The following is an 18381-nucleotide window of genomic DNA, read 5'->3' as shown; positions in this document are numbered from 1 at the left end:
GATGGGCTCGGCCCCAGGCCAAGGCGCGGGTAGGGGGAACGCCCGCAGCGCTCACAACGCCAGGGCCTGAGACCCCCGAACCGGCCCCCACACGGCGCTCAACACTCGACCCCACCCACGACACGACCCGCACTAACTCGGCAAAATGCCGCCTGAGAGCGCGGGCGGCCAGGAGGGAAAGGGGCGACTTCAGAAAGGCCTGGCGGGGGCGGCCCAGAGCCAGGTGCCGGCCGCCCAGCTAACGGGAACCGGCGGCGTGGCACAAGCCTCCCCACGCCCCCGACTTGGGGCCGACCTCCCCGGCCGGGTCTCCGCGCCGCGCCCGACTCCATGGAGCATGTAGGGTCCGCGGCGTGAGGAGACGCCCGCCCCATCCCCGCGGCCGGCCCCCTGCCCCGTACTCACGCTGGCTTCATCATGGCAGCAAGCTCCGCGCTGCCCAGACGCGCACGCGGGACGCGGGGCTGGACGGGGAGGCCTGGCGAGGACGGAGGGTCGCAGAGGAGCGCCGCGGGAACCCGGACGCGGGGGGCCGAGGCGCTGCGCTCAGTGGAGCCGGGCGGCGCGACAGCGAGCCCAGGTGAGCTTGCGCCCGGCGCATTTCAAACGGGCCAATCAGCGCCGCCCACTGAGAAGGGGCGGGGCTTCCGAGGACGCGCCTGCTCTGCCGGAAGTGGCGCAGGTCTCCTGGGAGACTGACGCGGAAAGGGTGCGGGGAGTCTGGGTGTCTACGAGGCAGCGCGGGAGCCGGGACTTTACAGGTGAAATACAACTCCCTCCACGTCCGATGAGGAAACTGAGGGTCTGTTTTCCTGCAGCACGAGACGTCCAAAGGCGGAGCACATCCCAGTTTGATTCAGAGGTCTGCACTGTCGCTCCGGCTCAGGAGGGTTCTATTCTGCCCAGCGCAGTCTCCGACTCCCTCTCGGGTTTTCGTATCACCACACCATTTCGGCTTCTTTTCTCTCTTCACCTTTCCTGGGCTCTCCAGCTCTTTCATTTATATACCAATGTTTGGTCCCGGGCATACAGAAATGAATAAATTTTGGTCCTCAAAGAACGTCCAGACCACTCTCTTCTATGATGAACTGATCCTATCTCATTCCGATCTCTGCCCCTAAACGGATGACTATCAAAGATACATTTATATCTGTGCTCTCATGGAACTCTAGTCCCATTTCCTCAACTTCTTACAGGATCAGACACCGGTAAGGATAGACATAATGTAATATCCTTACCCCATGTTTTTCTATACAAAAATGGTTCTAACCTTTGCCATTACATAGTTACAGTGAATTCATCATTTTACACAATGCAAGTAAATCTGGAGGGTAAATTTCTAGAAGCATAATTGCTGTGTCAGAGTATATGCATGGGTAATGTTGGGCAGTATTGCCAAATTGTCCTCCATAAAGGTTGTCCAAATGTACAATCCCATCAGGCGTGTATGACAGTGCCTGTTTCTCACAATGATCAGACAACAAAGTTGATCTAATAGGTGAAAAAAAAAAATCACGATGTGGTTTAAATTTTCCCCTTTATGTTGAATGTGGTTGGGTGTCTGTTTTTATGTTCAAGAGCCATTTGTGTTTTCTTCTCTATGAACAGTATTCCTCTCCTTTGCCTCCTTGTTCTACTGAGTTGTTCATTTTTCTTATTGAATTGTAAATATATTAAAGAAATTGGTCCTCATCCAAAATATGAGTTCAAAAAGTTTAATAGTTTATAATTTGGTTTTTATTTCATTTATGTTGTTTTGTGACAGCTTAGAAAAATATTTAAGATAGTCAAATTTATCAGACTTTTCTTTACTGTCTTGTGTTTTGTGTCATACTAGGAAGTCTTCTCCAACTAAGATAATTTTTTTAAATATCATATTTTCTAGTGTTTTTTAAAAATATATTTTTATTGATTTCAGAGAGGAAGGGATAGAAATATCAATGATGAGAGAGAATCATTGATCAGCTGCCTTCTGCACGCCCCCCACTGGGAATCAAGCGTACAACCTGGGCATATACCCTGAACAGGAATCGAACCATGATCTCCTGGTTCATAGGTTGACACTCAACCACTGAGCCATACCTGCTGGGCTCTAGTGCTTTTATTACTTTGTTTTTTATGTTTCAGTCTTTGGACCATTAGAAATTTTTTTTTATTTTTTGTAATCAAATGAGAGGTTGGAATCTGTATTATTTAGGAATTGGGCTGGACTGTTGGCTTACCTCTTAGTTACTCTGCAGTCTGGTTTTGGCTTCAATTTCTCCATTGGAACTCTTCTCACCAAGATTACCACCTCCTTGATGCTAAATCTAATTGACCCTTCCTCACCCTTATCTTACTTGACCTTTTAATAGCACTAAAAAATATTTCTCATTCATTTCTTCCTATGCCTTTGTTTTTTTTCCTAGCTCTCTAGTCCATTTTTCTTAGCCTCATTTGTGAGTTATTTTTTTCTCCCTTAAATGTTGTGACTTAGGGTTTTTTACCTGGTTTACTAGCTGGTCCCTCTCCCCAGGCACTCCCAACCATGCCCATGGCTTCACCTTCCATTCACATTTGCTCTTCTGAGCTCCAGACTTATGTATAAAACTGCCTTATGAATTCTCCACTTGTGTGTCCCACAGGCACCTCACACCTAACACATCCTAATCTCTTCCCCTGAACCCGCTCCCCCTCAGTGGATGACATCACCATCTACCCACCCACCCAAACCAGAGTCCAAGGTACCGTCTTTGACTTTTGCCTCCCCGCTCTATTCCAATATTCAATTACTGAATCTCGACAGTTCTCCCTATAGCCTCCAAACCTCTCCACTTCTCTTCCTTCCGTTGGCCACTACCATCGGTCACCTGGATGATCTCACCATTACCCTAATAGGCCTCCTGGCTACTACCTTCCCATCCAGGATCCATTTTGCAGCCAGCTCCTCTATAAATCACAGATCTGATCATGCCACTCCTGTGCTTGTAAAACTGCAGTAGCTCCCCATAACTGCAGACCCTCAATGGAGCCCCAAGGCTCTTCCTCTTCAAGCTCATCACCTATCATTAACCCCTACACCACTACCTCCAGCCATGCTGACCTTTGCTGTCAAGCTCTCCTTCTTCCCTTCCTCTGACAATGTCTTCTTATCCTCAGTTCTCAGCAGGTCTCTTGCCATCTACGCTGCTCTGGATGCTGGTCCCCTGCACTTCCCAGTCACTGCACCTGCTGATTTGCTTTGGCACTCACTTCCCAATTTACAATCATTATTTATTACTGTCTCTTCTCCATCTTATCCCTACATCTTATCACTAGATGGCACTGTTGCACCCCGGTGCCCAACAATTGAGCTACTCCATAAATGTTGAGAGGGAATGAATGAATCCACCCTTTTAAAGAAAACCCCAGTCAAGAACCTAGTTAAATTGCACCAACCCAGCTTTTTTTCTGGCCAGTTTTCTCTTCTTCCCTCATATCTATCCATATTAAGCTCTCTGGCTTATTAGTTTTCTTTAAAATGCCAATTCATTATATCATTTCTCAGGGTGTCCCACAGGTACCTCACACCTAACACATCCTAATCTTTTCCCCCAGAGGGCTCCCATAACCAGTAAAAGAGCTGCATTTCCCCCTAGAATTAGAGATCCAGACCGGAGGTGAGAGTAAGAGAGAGTAGAATTGGTATGCTGAGTGTTTGTTTTTTTAAGTCAGATTTATTAAGGTATAGTTTACACACAGTAAAATTCAACCTTCTTAGTTGAACTGTCTACATATTTATCAAACATATACCATCCTGTAACCACTGCCACAATTAAATATATAAAACTAGAGTCCTGATGTACGAAATTCGTGCAAGGGGCTCCGCCCCTGCCTGGCTTTGTCAGGAAGGAAGGATGTCCAGAAGGATGTCTGGTCTAATTAGCATATTGTGCTTTTATTATTATGGATTCCCATCACACAAAAATTCCCTTGTAGTCAGTCACTGTCCCCTACCCTCAAGCCCTTGGCAATCACTTTCCTAACTTCTTGAGTTTTGTCTTTTCCAGAAGGTTTTTTTAACTCAGCATAATGCTTTAGAGGTTTTTCCATGTGTTGCATGTACTGGGAGTGTGTTCCCTTCTATTTTAGTAGTATTCTATTGTATGAATGCATGACAATTCATTCATTCGTTTAATGGACATTTAGGTTGTTTCCCCTTTTTGGTGATCAGGAATGAAACTAGTATAATTATTTGTGTAAAGGTCTTTATGTAGACATGTGCTTTCATTTCTCTTGGATGGGATGACTGGTTTTGTAAGTGTAACTTTGTAAGAAACTGCCAAACTGGACTGGGAGGGTCTTATGTAAATCACTGAAGAGGAGCTGACACTACACAAATTTGAAACCGTAATAAATCCAACCACCCACCTAAGTAAGTCCAGCTACAGGACCCTAATGAACACCCATGACCAGACCTGGAGAAGCCCAGAGTTTTGAGGGAAGGTGGTAAAATGGAGACAGGACCACTGTGGGAGCTGGTACACCCAACACCCAAGGGAGAGAGTCCTCTCCCCCGCCCTGCTGTTCACTCAGTGGCCTTGGAACCAGCATCTCACATTCCCAGGCCATTTATAAAATGAATGATTGGAAGTCAGTGTTTTATATTCTCAGAAAATAAATTAATAAAATCAAGCTTGGGGGGAAGCTATAAAATTAATAACAAAAAGAAACAAATGATCTGAAGCACATTTCAAATGAATAACACACACAGAAAGGGGCTATAACTAGCCCAAGTAATGAAGACTATTTACTATATGCCCTCAGGCTGAAGACAGAAAGATCTTGAAACTTATATTGAATTCTAATCAGTAGGCTTTTTTCAGACATAGGTCAGTAATTTTGAAACGGCATTGTGTACATTCTAGGACTGAGCGAAGAAGTACATGTATTGTGGACAACAGGAGCAGTTTTCTCTGTTAGAGCTGCATACATATCAAAAGGGGAAGGCTAAAACGTACCTGGGGATTCTTGTCCTATTTGGCAACATTTTTCTAAGGAAGAAATTATGTTAAAAAATAATGGACTCTGTCACTCCTTCTTTGTGGGGACACAAGGGACTTGGTTGGAATGTCTGTGAGGAGGATTCTCCGAAAGGTCGGGGGCCTCCGGGGGGACTTTGCCGAAGGCGGGACCCTACCTTGACTTTTCCAAACAAGTCCGGTCCCCCGGGATGTTTTGCTAGAATCTCTATGTTTAGACTTTAAAGACGCGACCTTATAGAAGCATATACTGTACTTTCTCAAGGATACTTACCCTCTGATTGTATCTAGAGATTTACTTGAGTTCAAGCTGTTGTTTGAATAAAAGCCAAAGGAGGCAGGCGAACAGGGCTACTTGGGGGCGATAGCCAAGTAGTGCCTTAGCCCTCTCTTTCACAGAAACGTGTGTCAGAGCAACCTGTTCATCCATCGCTCAGGGTCTGCCGGTCAGCCCCGGCACTTCTTTTAAAAAGAAATTTAAAAAAAAATGATTTCAGAGAGGAAGGGAGAGGGAGAGAGAGATAGAAACATCAATGATGAGGATCACTGAATGGCGGCCTCCTGCATGCCCCGCACTGGGGATTGAGCCTGCAACCCGGGCATGTGCCCTGACTGGAAATCGAACCGTGACCTCCTGGTTCGTAGGTTGATGCTCAACCAATGAGCCTTGGAGGATGCAAAATATAAGCCAGCTTTAGAAATCTGTTGCTGAGATGAAGAGAATATGTGTGACAACTCTCTTTGTCTGAAGTACATTTATTACAGACTTGAAGCATTCATACAAGCACCCACGGGGCATAGGAAAGCCCCATTCGCAATCTCCCAGGAAGACAGGAGAAATTTGCAGAGTTCTTCAAAAATTCAAGTCATTCAGACATCTTCTGGATGTTATACATATCAGGAATCAGTGGCCAGATTTCCATCCATCCAATAGGACAAGTGCCTACTGGCCTTTGCAATTCCTGCTACCTTGGCCAGAAACACCTCCCCCCACGCTGGCACAGCTGGCACCTTCCTGCCCATCAATCAAGTCTCTTCTCAAATATAAGCTTACCAGAGTGGTCATCCACTCTCACCTATTCCTTCACTAGGCTTCTTTTCTTTCTTTTTTTAAAATTCATTTTTATTGATTTCAGAGCGGAAGGGAGAGAGAGATAGAAACATTAATGATGAGAATCATTAATCGGTTGCCTACTGCACACCCCCTACTGGGGATTGAGCCCACAACCTGGGCATGTGCCCTTGGCCGGAATCAAACCTGGGACCCTTCAGTCCGCAGGCTGATGCTCTATCCACTGAGCCAGACCAGCTAGGACTAGGCTTATTTTCTTTATTGCACTTACCATTACCGGAATTTATCTTGTCTGACTGACTGATCAGAACTGATCAGGACTGACTGATCCATGAAGGAGGGACAGTGTGGGTTTCGTTCACTTCTGTGTCCCCAGTTCCTAGGACAATGTTTGTTCTATATATACCAGGCACTAAAATATTCATCAAATGATTTAGCAATGCATTCATGTACAGGAATCTCTTTCTCATGAAAAATGAACATGTTTGTAGAGTGGTGGGTGAAATATAACCAAAACAAGTGGGAAACAGGACAACTGTATTATAATAAATAAACTTTATTTATTTCTTCCACACAATTTAAGAAAACCATACATTGGAAGAATATCTCTGAGTTTGGAAATGGATCTTTGTCTTTTCATTCATATGGATCGTTGATTAGAAAATCAGAGGCTAGCGTTCAACAGATATGTCATAACATGTTTTACAGTGTTGATAGGTGTTTCATGTATAAAGGGTATCATGGCTCAAACAAATTTGGGACACAGTAAATCCAAATGAAGTGCTTTTCCAACGTACCTGACAATACCATTCTACTCCACTGCCTTCCTCAGAACCTCTCATATGAGCAGGGTTCCACAGAAAGCACTTTGAAAAAGATTGCAGAAGACCAAATAGTTAAATCACTTTGTACTCAACAGTTTCTAAACTTCCCACTTCTAATTCTAATTAACAATGGCAAACTTATTTCTTGAAAGAAGATGGATCATAACTCTCTAAAAACTGAGCAATGGAAAATGAAACTCTACAATGAGTAAAGGGGAGATACATTTGACTAAATGGCCTCCTTCAAACACATTGAAGTTTTATCACAGCTATAATGTCTGATAAGTTTTAGAGTTATCATTCTCAAGCAGGGGGAGGGGGAAGAGGGACATCCCATTGGGAGTGTACCCACCCCTACATAATCCCTTTTGAGACAGGGTCAAGGTGAACAGTTGGCACCCACGGGAGTCTGGCACATCTCTATAGTGTATTGAGACATTAAAAATTTTTTGAGAACTACATTAAAAAGCATCTTCCCAGTGAGGTCTTCAACTGACCCACTGCCAACCTTTCTAACTTTCTGGAATGACTTAGGCAAAACTATCAGACTTAATACTTACTGATAATTCACATATTTGAATTCATTTTCACTACACATTAGAAGCTTCCAAATCAGTGTACTGCAAATCGGTATAAAATTTTAATTTGTAATACTGTCCAAAAACATACAATGGGACTAAATTTACCAAAGTTATAAAACCATTATGAAACATTTGATCTTATTTTGTTGATTTAACATTTCATTTTCACCATTAAGCATGACAAAAGTAACATAACCAAAGATTAAATCATCTAAAAGCCCTTCAAATTAATCACCCAATATTTTTCAACTATTTCTAAGCTAAAGAACACGATTTTATTGTTATAAACAGAATTTGAAAGCCTTCATGTCTTTGGCATTACTAAAATAGGGTATTTAAATGTTGTACCCTTTTTCCACTATAAAATTGAAGTTACAGTAAGATGAAATGGAAGCCCACTTGCCCTGCTAGAATAAAATGTCTCTAATGATTTCAGATTGTTGCTAAAAAACAACAAATTTTGTCATGTATTTTGCAATTAATGTACCAAAAATTTACCAGCCCATATAATTTCATCAGTCTACTTCTCCAGAGGAAGTAAACAGATAATAAAACTAATGAAATCATATTTCTTGACCACTCTCATCCAATATAAATCGTTAATTGTCCTCAGAGGATTGGGCGATGAGCTATTTACCAGGCCATTCAACCTGGGCCAGTAAACCACAAAGGCAGTATTCTAAGATAGGGGGTGTTCCTGAGTCAGCAAAGAGAATTCTGCATTGTAGACAGCCCCTTAAGTCATTAGCAAGTGCAGACCAGGGGTTGATAGGCCTGTGTTAACAATTGCTTTGTGTCAGCATTTCCGTATGTCTGAAAACACCACGAAATACTGAACTTTAATTAGTAATGCAACAGATGAGAAAATGCTCTGTGTTTTAGGACTGTGAGGAGTAGAAAGCTGGGAACACATCCTTCGGTGGTGAGTTGCTGAAAATTACATCAATGGAAACAAAGCCGATAAGCCCAGTGCCTTTTGGAATTCCTGACGCCAGCATTTCTTCAAGTTTGGCCCGTGGCCCCTCTGCATTAGAATCATGCGGGACTTGCTCCAGTGCAGATCCCCTCTCAGAAACCGGCATTTCACACCGGTAAACCAGAATCTCCTGGTCTCCCTGGGAATCTGCATTGGCCACAAGCTCAACATATGTTTTAGGTTCTCAGGAAAGCTTGAAAAATCACATCCGCCCAACCCTTTGGCAAGGTCTTTAAGCATCCTCTGCACATAAGCACTAAAATTTGCAGTGTATTTGAAATACTGAAGCAACAGCAAATGCATGACACCCCTAAATACAGTGCTGTCACTGATTTAAAATGTGACACATGAACACGACCGACAGGGATTAACCGGGCCAACTCCCATGGAGTGCCGTGTTTTACCCGTGCTGCATAATACTTTGCAGAATCAAACTGGCAACAAGAAAACAGCAAAACAGGACATGTGACACCCAGACATAGGCTGTGGACTTTTAAGGAAATCCAAATCCACAGTCCCAAATCCAAATCCACTGACATGGAATTTGCACTTTGAAGCAGAATGGACTTGAGGAAAAAAGAGGGCTCTCTTTCTATTCAATCCCTTCACTAGGTGGGAAAAGAAAGAAGAGCCCCCCACCCCCTGCCCACCGCCAAAACCAGTCCCCAGGACTCCCATAGACCCGAGTTCCTCTTTCTAAGGTCCCCCCTGACCTTTCTGGCTTATTTTCCTCCCATTGTGGGAGCTCTTGGGGACTGGAGAGGCATTTGCTACATGAAACTCATCAAGTTCCATTTTTAAAGAGTAAATACTGTTTAAATAGAATTGCAAAACTCATTTTAAATAAATTTAACTTAATTAAATATTAATAATTTGCCTGAATGAGGACTCGCTTGAACCCATGTTCCCCTTTTAAAACCACACATACAGAATCAGTGCACAGCTAAAGAAATTTCCTCAAATACCTTATTGATATGAACCCATTCAAAAATGCCAAGACACCAATCATTATGAATATCTTAGACCACCGTAAACCAGTACCATGCCACTGGCTTATGGTGGTTAGGATGTTGTAGCTTAATGTTGACATCTGGCACAAAACGCTTAGGGTCTGAATCATGTTTCTTTTTTATGTAATTCTGGCTCAGGCATCCGATACAGAGCAGCTGAGAAATAAATTATGTTGACGAGGCTGAAGATGAGGCACAGAAGTATGGCTCCTGCTATCTGAGGGAAAGACAGGGCCCTGGTGTTGGCCATGAGCCATTCCCTCCTCAGAGTCTTGTCCAGAAGTATGGCTTCCATCTGCATGTGCGTAGCCAGGATCACACACACGTGGAACAGCTGGTGACTGTGACCTACAGCAAGTATACAAAAGGCCACCAAGATCAGCAATAAAAAAGGAATGACATGCTGAGTGAAAGAAGCCAGACACAAGGGACACATATTGTATGATTGCATTCATATCACGTGTCCAGAAAAGGCAAATCTATAGAAACAAACTGTAGATTAGTGGTTGCCCTGGGCAGGGGGTGGGAGTGGGGATGAACAGTATATGGGCATGAGGGATCTTACTGGGATGATAAAAATGTCTTAAACCTCATTTATAGTGATGGTTGTACAACTTGGTAAATTTACTAAAAGTAGCATTAAATTGTATACTTGAAATTAGGGAATTATGTGATATGCAAAATATGCTTCAATAAATTTATCTTTAAAATGTAATGTGAGAAAAAGAAAAACGCCGTGAGAGTAAACCAAATTCACCAATCCAGCTTTTCACATGAAAAAGGCATCATGTTCTGCCAGAGGTCATCTCTCTTTCTCTTTTTAAAATATATTTTTATTGATTTCAGAGAAGAAGGGGGCGGGAGAGAGAGAGAGAGAAAGAGAGAGAGAGAGAGAGAGAGAGAGAGAGAGAGAGAGAGAGAGAAACATCAATGATTTGAGAGAATCATTGATCGGCTGCCTCCTGCACGCCTCCTACTGGGGATCGAGCCTACAACCCAGGCATGTGCCCTGACTGGGAATTGAACCGTGACTTCCTGGTTCATAGGCTGATGCTCAACCACTGAGCCACACCAGCCGGGCCCGAGGTAATCTCTTAAGAGCCAGTGCTAATGAGCTCAGATTCCAACTTCAGTGCCAGAGGAGAAGCCAGCCAAAGTCTCTGTTGGCCACTTACGAGGGGGTCCACTTCCTCTTGCCGGTCAATCCCAGATGTGACCAGGAGCTCTTTCTCCCCATGACCTGCTGGACCCCAGCTCACCAGAATGCACCCACATGTGGGGAGCAGGGCGGGGGGCTCAGTAGAGTGTGCTAGGAGTGGGCAGGGACATGCACCTTTGTTGGCTGGTGAGAAAAGGAGTCCATTGCCCAGGGCTGGGTCCTGCTTTGGGGGACAACTTTCAGAAACCAAAAGCAAGATGAGAAGACCACATGTGTCGTGGGCTGATCTGTGTCCTCTTCCAAATTCATATGTTGAATTCTTAATCCCAGTACCTCAGAATGGGATCATATTTGGAGATGGGGGGGTCTTTTAGAGACAATGAAGTTAAGATGAAGTCACTACGGTGGGGCCCAGTATAACTGGTGTCCTTATGTGAGAAGAGGAGAATAGGCCGTGGACATGCACATACACAGAGGGAAGACCATGTGACAAGAGCTGGAAAGATGGCAGCCCCTAGGAAGATGGTGTGTTTCAAGGTACCACCCCTGCCTCACTCATGTTATACTAATGGGCTGCGCACGATTCCCAAAATCTGTGAGTGATGTGCTCAACAACGGAGGAACCCTGTCTCCATTAGGAAAGACATAAAAGACGCAAGGGCCCTGGGCATATGTGAAATGTGGCTGCAGCAGGAAGAGTGGTTTCAGCAATCCCACCGGACAGGAACAGGGAGGAGCTTCCTGTGGGCCTACGCTAACCAAGCCGGCCCCGCCCTTCCCACTCGGGCTGGTGGAGAGGGAGTCCCCTACCCAGCAGAGATTTAATGATCTGTCATTAACTGTTGTCTGGCAAATTTCTCCCCGTAGCAGTGTCTTTCTGCTTTGAACGGGATAGAGATGAAAAAATTAAATGTTATTAAGAAGCCAGGGAGTTGACAAAATAAGGGCCAGGACTGTTTTTCCTGCAGCCCCCAGACTTCATGCACAATCCCCTCTACTTCATCCAGCTGGTGCTGGGAGGTGAATGTGGTCGGTGGGTGCCCGTAGGCAGGTACCCCCTGGCCCTTGGGTCTCCCTCCTTTTTTGAAATCTGCCCTCTAAGCATTTTGCTTGAAATTCCTCCAGCAGGACAGAATAAGTAAAGGAGATGAAACTCGAATGAGAACAAACAAAGGAAATCTGGCCACGTGACCTAGGGGGTAAGAGATGGAAAGTTATAGACAAAACGGGCTTGGCAGCAAACAGGTTCCTGCTTACCACAGGGAGACAAGGATGCCCCCTTGGTCCCCATAATAGCTTATCTGAGGAGCTCTCCTCCCAGCACACATCAGCCTCGCCAGAAGGGATCAGGGGCCTCCAGCCAGTCCCAGAGCCAGGGTGGGGGTCGCCTTCTGCAGTGCCTGCCCACTTCCCTAGGTAGAGAGGGAAGGAACTCTACCAGCAGGTGTAAACCCGTGGCTCTGACACCTCCTGGCCACATCACTTCTCCAAGTTCAGTGAGCTCAGGCTCACCTAGAGAGTCACACAGCCTCTGAGTGAGTGCTGAGCCCCAACCCCCAAGCTTCTGGTGTAGGGCCCAAGAATCTGCATGTTCCCGGGTGATGCTGAAACTGCTGGTCTGGGCACCACACCTGAGAGCCACCTCTCTACCCTGACTCCTGGTCCCATCGCACCCAGCTGAACACGACAAAGGCAGACACGGTCCCCTCCTGGGCACAGCCCTGCACAGCACCTGGTACCTCGGAGCCATGTGCACCCTGTCTGTCTTCGTCCTCTCCAACGATGCCCTCAGTGGTCATTTAATAGTGGGATTTCATGTTCTAGGTAATACTAGGCCTACCCTGGCCCCATACCCCATAGGAGTGCGTTAGAATCTTAGACCTACCCATTCTCCCATCCTCCCTGACCATTCACTGGCTGCGTATATCCTGGCCCCTATTAACTCACCGTTTCACTCACCTTGGCCAGCACCTGGAGAACTTCCTGACGAGGTGCTTCTCTCCCTGCCCTGGCCTCCCCTCTGCAGTTGCATCACAGGGATGGAGCCCTCCCCGGCTGGAGGGCAAAGGCAGCAGAGCCACCACTCACTCACCAATGTAGTCAAAGAATCCAGGGGCCAGGCGCTCCGGCAGGTGCGCGGAGTAGAAGAAAGAGGCCAGGAGGGTCATGACCACGTGCTTCTGGTGGTACAAGGTGACTTCGTTCTGCGGACTCTCCCCTGGGAACAGGAATACCTGCAGGTATTTAAAAGCAACACCAGGTCTTGAGAGCAGGCCCTTGTCCCTGTCATCACCTGCCGACATTTGGCGCACACGTGGGGACGTGGGCCAGGGCCCCCACCTCCTCGGGGCTGCGCTTGGAAAGGGAACTCTCAGGGCTGTGAGCAGGATTCCTGTTCTGAGAGGGACCAATTGAGACCCAAGGCAATTGTATTTTAATCCCCTAAATGTTTATGAGAGCCATTCAGGTTATTTAACTTAAAAAAAGAAAAAGAAGCCGAAACCAGTTTGGCTCAGTGGATAGAGCGTCGGCCTGCGGACTGAAAGGTCCCAGGTTCGATTCCGGTCAAGGGCATGTACCTGGGTTGCGGGCACATCCCTGGTGGGAGATGTGCAGGAGGCAGCTGGTCTATGTTTCTCTCTCATCGATGTTTCTAACTCTCTATCTCTCTCCCTTCCTCTCTGTAAAAAATCAATAAAATATATTTAAAAAAAAACAAAAAGGAAAAAAAAAAGGAAGGAAGGAAAGGAAAAACCCTATTAGATACATTTCTGCTCTTTTTTCTGGATGGAGGTAATGTGTAAGTATAGTAAAAAGTGATCATTTCACACTCGAACTCATTTCTAACCAGCACGTCCTCTGAACTGATGCTCCTTATTAAGACTTTAAGGCTTAGTAATCCCTCGAAGGCCTTCTGAGTCATCAAAAAGTATTAATTACGGCCATGAGACTGTTTCAGAGTTAAGTATAGTTTCTGTTATTGTTATAAATAAAGACAGCAGCCCCCACCTTCCGAGGGCACGAGGCCAGGCATCATTTCACGGGCACCTCAACAATTGCCATAGGCAGACTCTATTTCCCCATTTTGCAGATGAGGAAGCTGGCTGGAGGGTGACTTGCAAACCCTAATTAGAAGTGAAGCCTGGATCTGGTCTGGATCCAGGCAGACTGAGTCCGAATCCGTGCACTCGTCAACTTCACCATTTAGGGTTAGACCTCCCATCCCACTGCCCACTGCAGCTGTGTGCCAGGAGCCCACAGAACCTGTCCTGGGTGTGGTTTGGTGGCATGTGGAACTGGCTTGGTCCCTCTGCTCTAATTTCATGTGCGTGGTCTGTGTCCCCAAGGAAGGAGTGGGGGAATGGGCTGCACCCCCAATTCTAGGTCTCCCGCAGGCCCACAAGGGCCAAGCCCAGAGCACGTGGTCAGTGCTCCAGCTGGGGGAGCCAGCTCGGCCCCTCCCCTTCACTCCTTGGCCCTGCCACCTCGGTGGCAGGATCAGACCCCAGCTGCCTCTGGGAGGGGCATGCCACTCACTGGGCGCTGACCATGTGCCAGGCATCACTGAGCCCAGCAGGTCTGTTGTTCTGATTAATTCCCTCTAACGCCCTGTGAAGGAGGGGGTGCTAGTCCCAGTCACAGAGGAGGAAACGGAAGCTCAGAGAGGTAATGTGCACTGTCTAAGGCAGCGGTTCTCAACCTTCCTAATGCCGAGACCCTTTAATACAGTTCCTCATGTGGTGGTGACCCCCAACCATAACATTATTTTCGTTGCTACTTCATAACTGTAATTTTGCTGCTGTTATGAATCGTAATGTAAATATCTGATATGCAGGATGTATTTTCATTGTTACAAATGGAACATAATTAAAGCATAGTGATTAATCACAAAAACAATATGTAATTATATATGTGTTTTCCGATGGTCTTAGGCAACCCCTGTGAAAGGGTCATTCGACCCCCAAAGGAGTCGCGACCCACAGGTTGAGAACCGCTGGTCTAAGGTCACACAGCCAGTGAGCAGTGGGACTGGGACTTGAACTCAGACCCACCCGTTTTGAGAGTGCATGGACTTCCTTCCTGTCTTTCCTCGTTCACCTCTTATTTCTTGTTCTCCATCTAATTCCTATCTCTCAGACCTTCATTCATACTTTCCCCATCACTACTGATAATACAGTAATTGATGATAACATGGTAATAATGCTTTTTTTGGACTCTTGCCACCATTTCATGTAATCCTCCCATAGCCCGATGAAAGGAGGTGTTATTACCATGCCCATATTACAGATGAGAAATGAAGGCACAGAGATGATAGACAGCTTGTCCATAGGCTCCCAGTGAGTAAATATTAGAGATCTGCCTTGAGAGCCCGCTCTCCTGGTCACTCCACTAAACCCCAGGCTGCCTCCCCTGCCCAGCCCTCTGGGACTGCTGCTGAGCCCCAGTGAGCACACCTCCTGTGGTTCCCGAGGCCGCTGCGTCATGCTGCTCCTGACTCTATGCTACGAGCGCCAGTGAGGAAGCACCCGGGTCCCCACTCCTGGGTGTCCTGTGCTGCCCGGCGTGGTGCTCTGGCCCCCAGGAGCTCAGGGAACAGCTGACTTCCTGGTGGTGCCCAACAGACAGAGGAGACTGGCAGGGCCCTTACCCGGTACAAGATGGGGAGAGAGTCCCAGGTGTAGGGATAAGCAAATGCGAGGACGCGGAGCATCTTACAGAGCCTGGGCTTGTGGAGCTCCAGAAACCTAGATCAGGGAAGAAAGGGAACGAAAGGGGTGTCAGTAAATTACACACACGTGCGCATTCAAAATACCCACGGGCAAGCCATCAGCGGGACAAGCACTTTGCACAACTTCCTCCAGCAGCTTCTCCACCAGCTTCCCTCCCACCCCCGCTCCCAATGGCTTGACCTCAGATGTAAGGAGACCTCAGGGGAATCCATCTCCTGGCATCTGAGAAGCAATGGTATACGGAGCCAGGGGGCGTGCTCGCAGAAGCCCTGCAAGCTCCAAGTTATCTAACTGCCAGAGAGCCTTTTGGAAGAGCAGTGCCTCCAGGAGGGAGATGGGTGGGCGGGGGCGGCTGCGGGGCCCAGGCCCTGGGGGAGCACATCTGCGGAGGCCGAGCTGCCTCACTGGTCAGAGCCACCCTGGTGATTACCGAGCAGAAGAAGCCTCGGTTCAAGTAGCTGTGTAATTGCTCTGAGGGACTTCTGGAACATGCACTACCACACACAGGACACTCCTGGCACAGGGAAACGGCATTCGGTCTTTCCTGTTCTCCTTCTCCCCATCCCCACCCGCGTCCAATCCAAGGACAAGTGAAATCAACATGAACCCGAGTGGTGCTGACGGTCACCACAGGCAGGTCCTCCGAGATGGAAGTGACAGGACCTCAGCTGCCGGTCTGACCTGGGGAGGGGCAGCAGCTGAGGATGTGGGGCAGGGACAGTACAGGTGCAGAGGACATGGGAGGGCAGGGAGAATGTTCACACTAATCTGCAGCCCTGAGCTGGGGCTCAGGTAGAGGAATGCTCAGGTGCCTGGGACAGGTACCCGTTCCAATCCCACATTGTGTTGTGGGGGGCTGGGTCCCCCGCTTGGTGCCCACAGGGCTGCACAGGTGGTGCAGAGCTAGCACGCCGAGGCTCATGGGGGGGCTGCTCTGAAGGACAGTGAGGACACTCGGACCCTCTCAGTCTTCCCCATGGTTCTGCCCCTCATCATGCTCTCCTGAGGGTATGGGGTCTGTGTCCCACCACCACGCCTCACCTCTGCTCCCCAGACCCCTTATCCCAGCCCACAAGCCTGCAACTTCTCCCCCAAACTCAGTCTGCTGCTCCTCCAGCCCAGGCCCATTTTCCCTGGTCATGTCCCCTATGAGCCGGTGCAGGCACCTGTCTGGAAACCCCACTGCTGCCCATATCCTTGGGCGGGGACACGGCAGAAACCCCCACCTCTGCCTCCTGGGTGGTGGGCGACCTTCCTAAGGACTGGAGCTGGGGCTGCTCAGGTCTGGGTCCCCCACACCCAGCTCGGAAGCACGTCTGAGGTCCTGGGCAGAACATACAGCCCTCAGGGCCGAGCCTGGGGATCCCTGTGCTGGGGTATGAGGCAGCCCTATGGCCCCTGAGAAGTTCCGCAGCCTCCAGAGACAAGCTCCAACCCCACTCAAGTCCACCAGCACGTCTCTCCTTTTCTGACCTTGCCCACAAGTCAGAGAAGCACCTGGCAGGCCTGAGGCAGAGAAGAAACAGAAGCTCAAGGAGAAAGAGGAGGGAAATAGGGGATCTAAACAAGGGCCCCGGCCTTGGCACCCCCCTCCCCCCGGGACAGGCGAGGCAGCGCAGTGCCATGATCTCACAGGCAGTGTCTGACCTGGACAGTGTGGCTCACATCCTGCCTCTGCCCCTCATGACCGTGCGAGCCTGCAGGTCAGGTAAACTCTGAGCACCTCAGAATCCTCATGTTAACACGGAGACAACAGCCGTACCCCTCACAGGCTTGCTGCAAACATTTGATGAAATGATACTCACAGAGTAACACTCACTAAATGGTAGCTTTACAAGACGTGTGATGGGACCCATGCTCTCCCCCTCCCCATGGTATAGCCACCGTTGCACCAGGAAATAGGAGCCGGAGGGAACCGACAGGTGCTGGGTGATGGGTCTAAGGTCAGGTGACTCATAAGACAACTGGGATTTAAAACTACGGCTGTCTGTCTTCCATTTCACACCCCCACCCTCCAGCAGGCTGAGAAGGCCTCAGACTGCCAGCCAGCCTTTGTTTGTCCCCCTGGGCTCCAGGGCCCCAGGGTCAAACCGATGCCCTAGGAACCAGGGCTGGTCTCAATCGCCTCGGCCCCGCCTGGCACAGCCAGTCGACCCCAGCAAGCCTGCTCCCTCCTCCCCTACGCACTGCCACCACCTGTCACTTCCGGGCTCAGGGAGGCTCCCTGTGAAAGCGCACTCTTTCTGTGGCCACTTACACAGGAAGAAAGCTGGCTCTGGCTGGCTGGCGAGGGCCATCCCCCAAAGCATGGATTTCCTGCAACTTGAGACAACATTTCGCCCAGCCCGATAGAGTGCTTTCCCAGGGGCAATCGAATCAGCCTCTCCGACAGCAAAGCTGAGTCTATAGGGGGAAAAGGGAGAAAAAAGCAGAACAGAAGAGAGACAGCAACTGAGAATAAAAGGCAGAAAGGCCAGCAGCGACAGAGGGGCCTCCCCACTCCCAAGGTGCAATTCCAGGCCAGGCCACAGGGTGTCGCCACAGCCAGAGGTTTTGAGAGGGAAGGGTTGGCGCCACGGAATCCTGTGAAGCACCCCACGCCTCAAAACCCACCCTGGCAGAGCAGTCCCTGCACCCCAGGGTTGAGGGCCCCATTTACAGGGAGTCAGGCCTCCTCTGCCTAGAACCATGTCGACAGGAAACACCAGATTTCAGGAGAAGCCTCCATCAAGAGAGGGTCGATACAATACCTGTCTGTTTCAAAGCCCGATCAATCTTTCTGCTACAAAGCTGGAAGGATTTGCCAGCGAATTCCTGAATTAGCAGGCCTTTGGAGACTTCATTCTAATGCCGAGGGAGCGAGCGGGGTGTGTGTGTGTGTGTGTGTGTGTGTGTGTGTGTGTATGGCTGTTTTTGTTGTTGCCTGGGGTGACATTGCAGGGGATGTGGGAACATTTCCGGTGTGCTGGCTGCACCGTAGCAGCACTCTGTCATCTGGGACAAGCCCGTCTGACCTCCAATGTACCCGA

The 18381-nt window shown here is 48.2% G+C and overlaps 2 protein-coding genes across 2 annotated transcripts in view; both read right to left on the bottom strand.

The window, feature by feature from the left end:
- KIF23 (kinesin family member 23) overlaps positions 1–567 on the bottom strand; it is a 23110-nt gene extending 22543 nt beyond the window's left edge. Inside the window, exon 1 of the mRNA XM_014446957.2 lies at positions 406–567. Within this exon, the coding sequence (XP_014302443.1) occupies positions 406–419 (14 nt within the window). The 5' untranslated portion in view covers positions 420–567. The remainder of the gene's footprint in view (positions 1–405) is intronic.
- Positions 568–6643: 6076 nt separating this feature from the next.
- The window catches only part of PAQR5 (progestin and adipoQ receptor family member 5), a 41972-nt gene continuing 30234 nt past the window's right edge, over positions 6644–18381 (bottom strand). The window contains exons 5-7 of the mRNA XM_006104686.3: positions 15271–15367; positions 12715–12856; positions 6644–9811 (exon numbers count right to left, since the gene is read on the bottom strand). Of these exons, the coding sequence (XP_006104748.1) occupies positions 9570–9811; positions 12715–12856; positions 15271–15367 (481 nt within the window). The 3' untranslated portion in view covers positions 6644–9569. The remainder of the gene's footprint in view (positions 9812–12714; positions 12857–15270; positions 15368–18381) is intronic.

The sequence above is a fragment of the Myotis lucifugus genome, unplaced genomic scaffold (assembly GCF_000147115.1).
Source record: "Myotis lucifugus unplaced genomic scaffold, Myoluc2.0 scaffold_589, whole genome shotgun sequence".
Lineage (NCBI taxonomy): Eukaryota > Metazoa > Chordata > Mammalia > Chiroptera > Vespertilionidae > Myotis > Myotis lucifugus.
The sequence above is the reverse complement of the archived record's forward strand: the minus strand, read 5'-3'. Positions and strand labels throughout refer to the sequence as shown.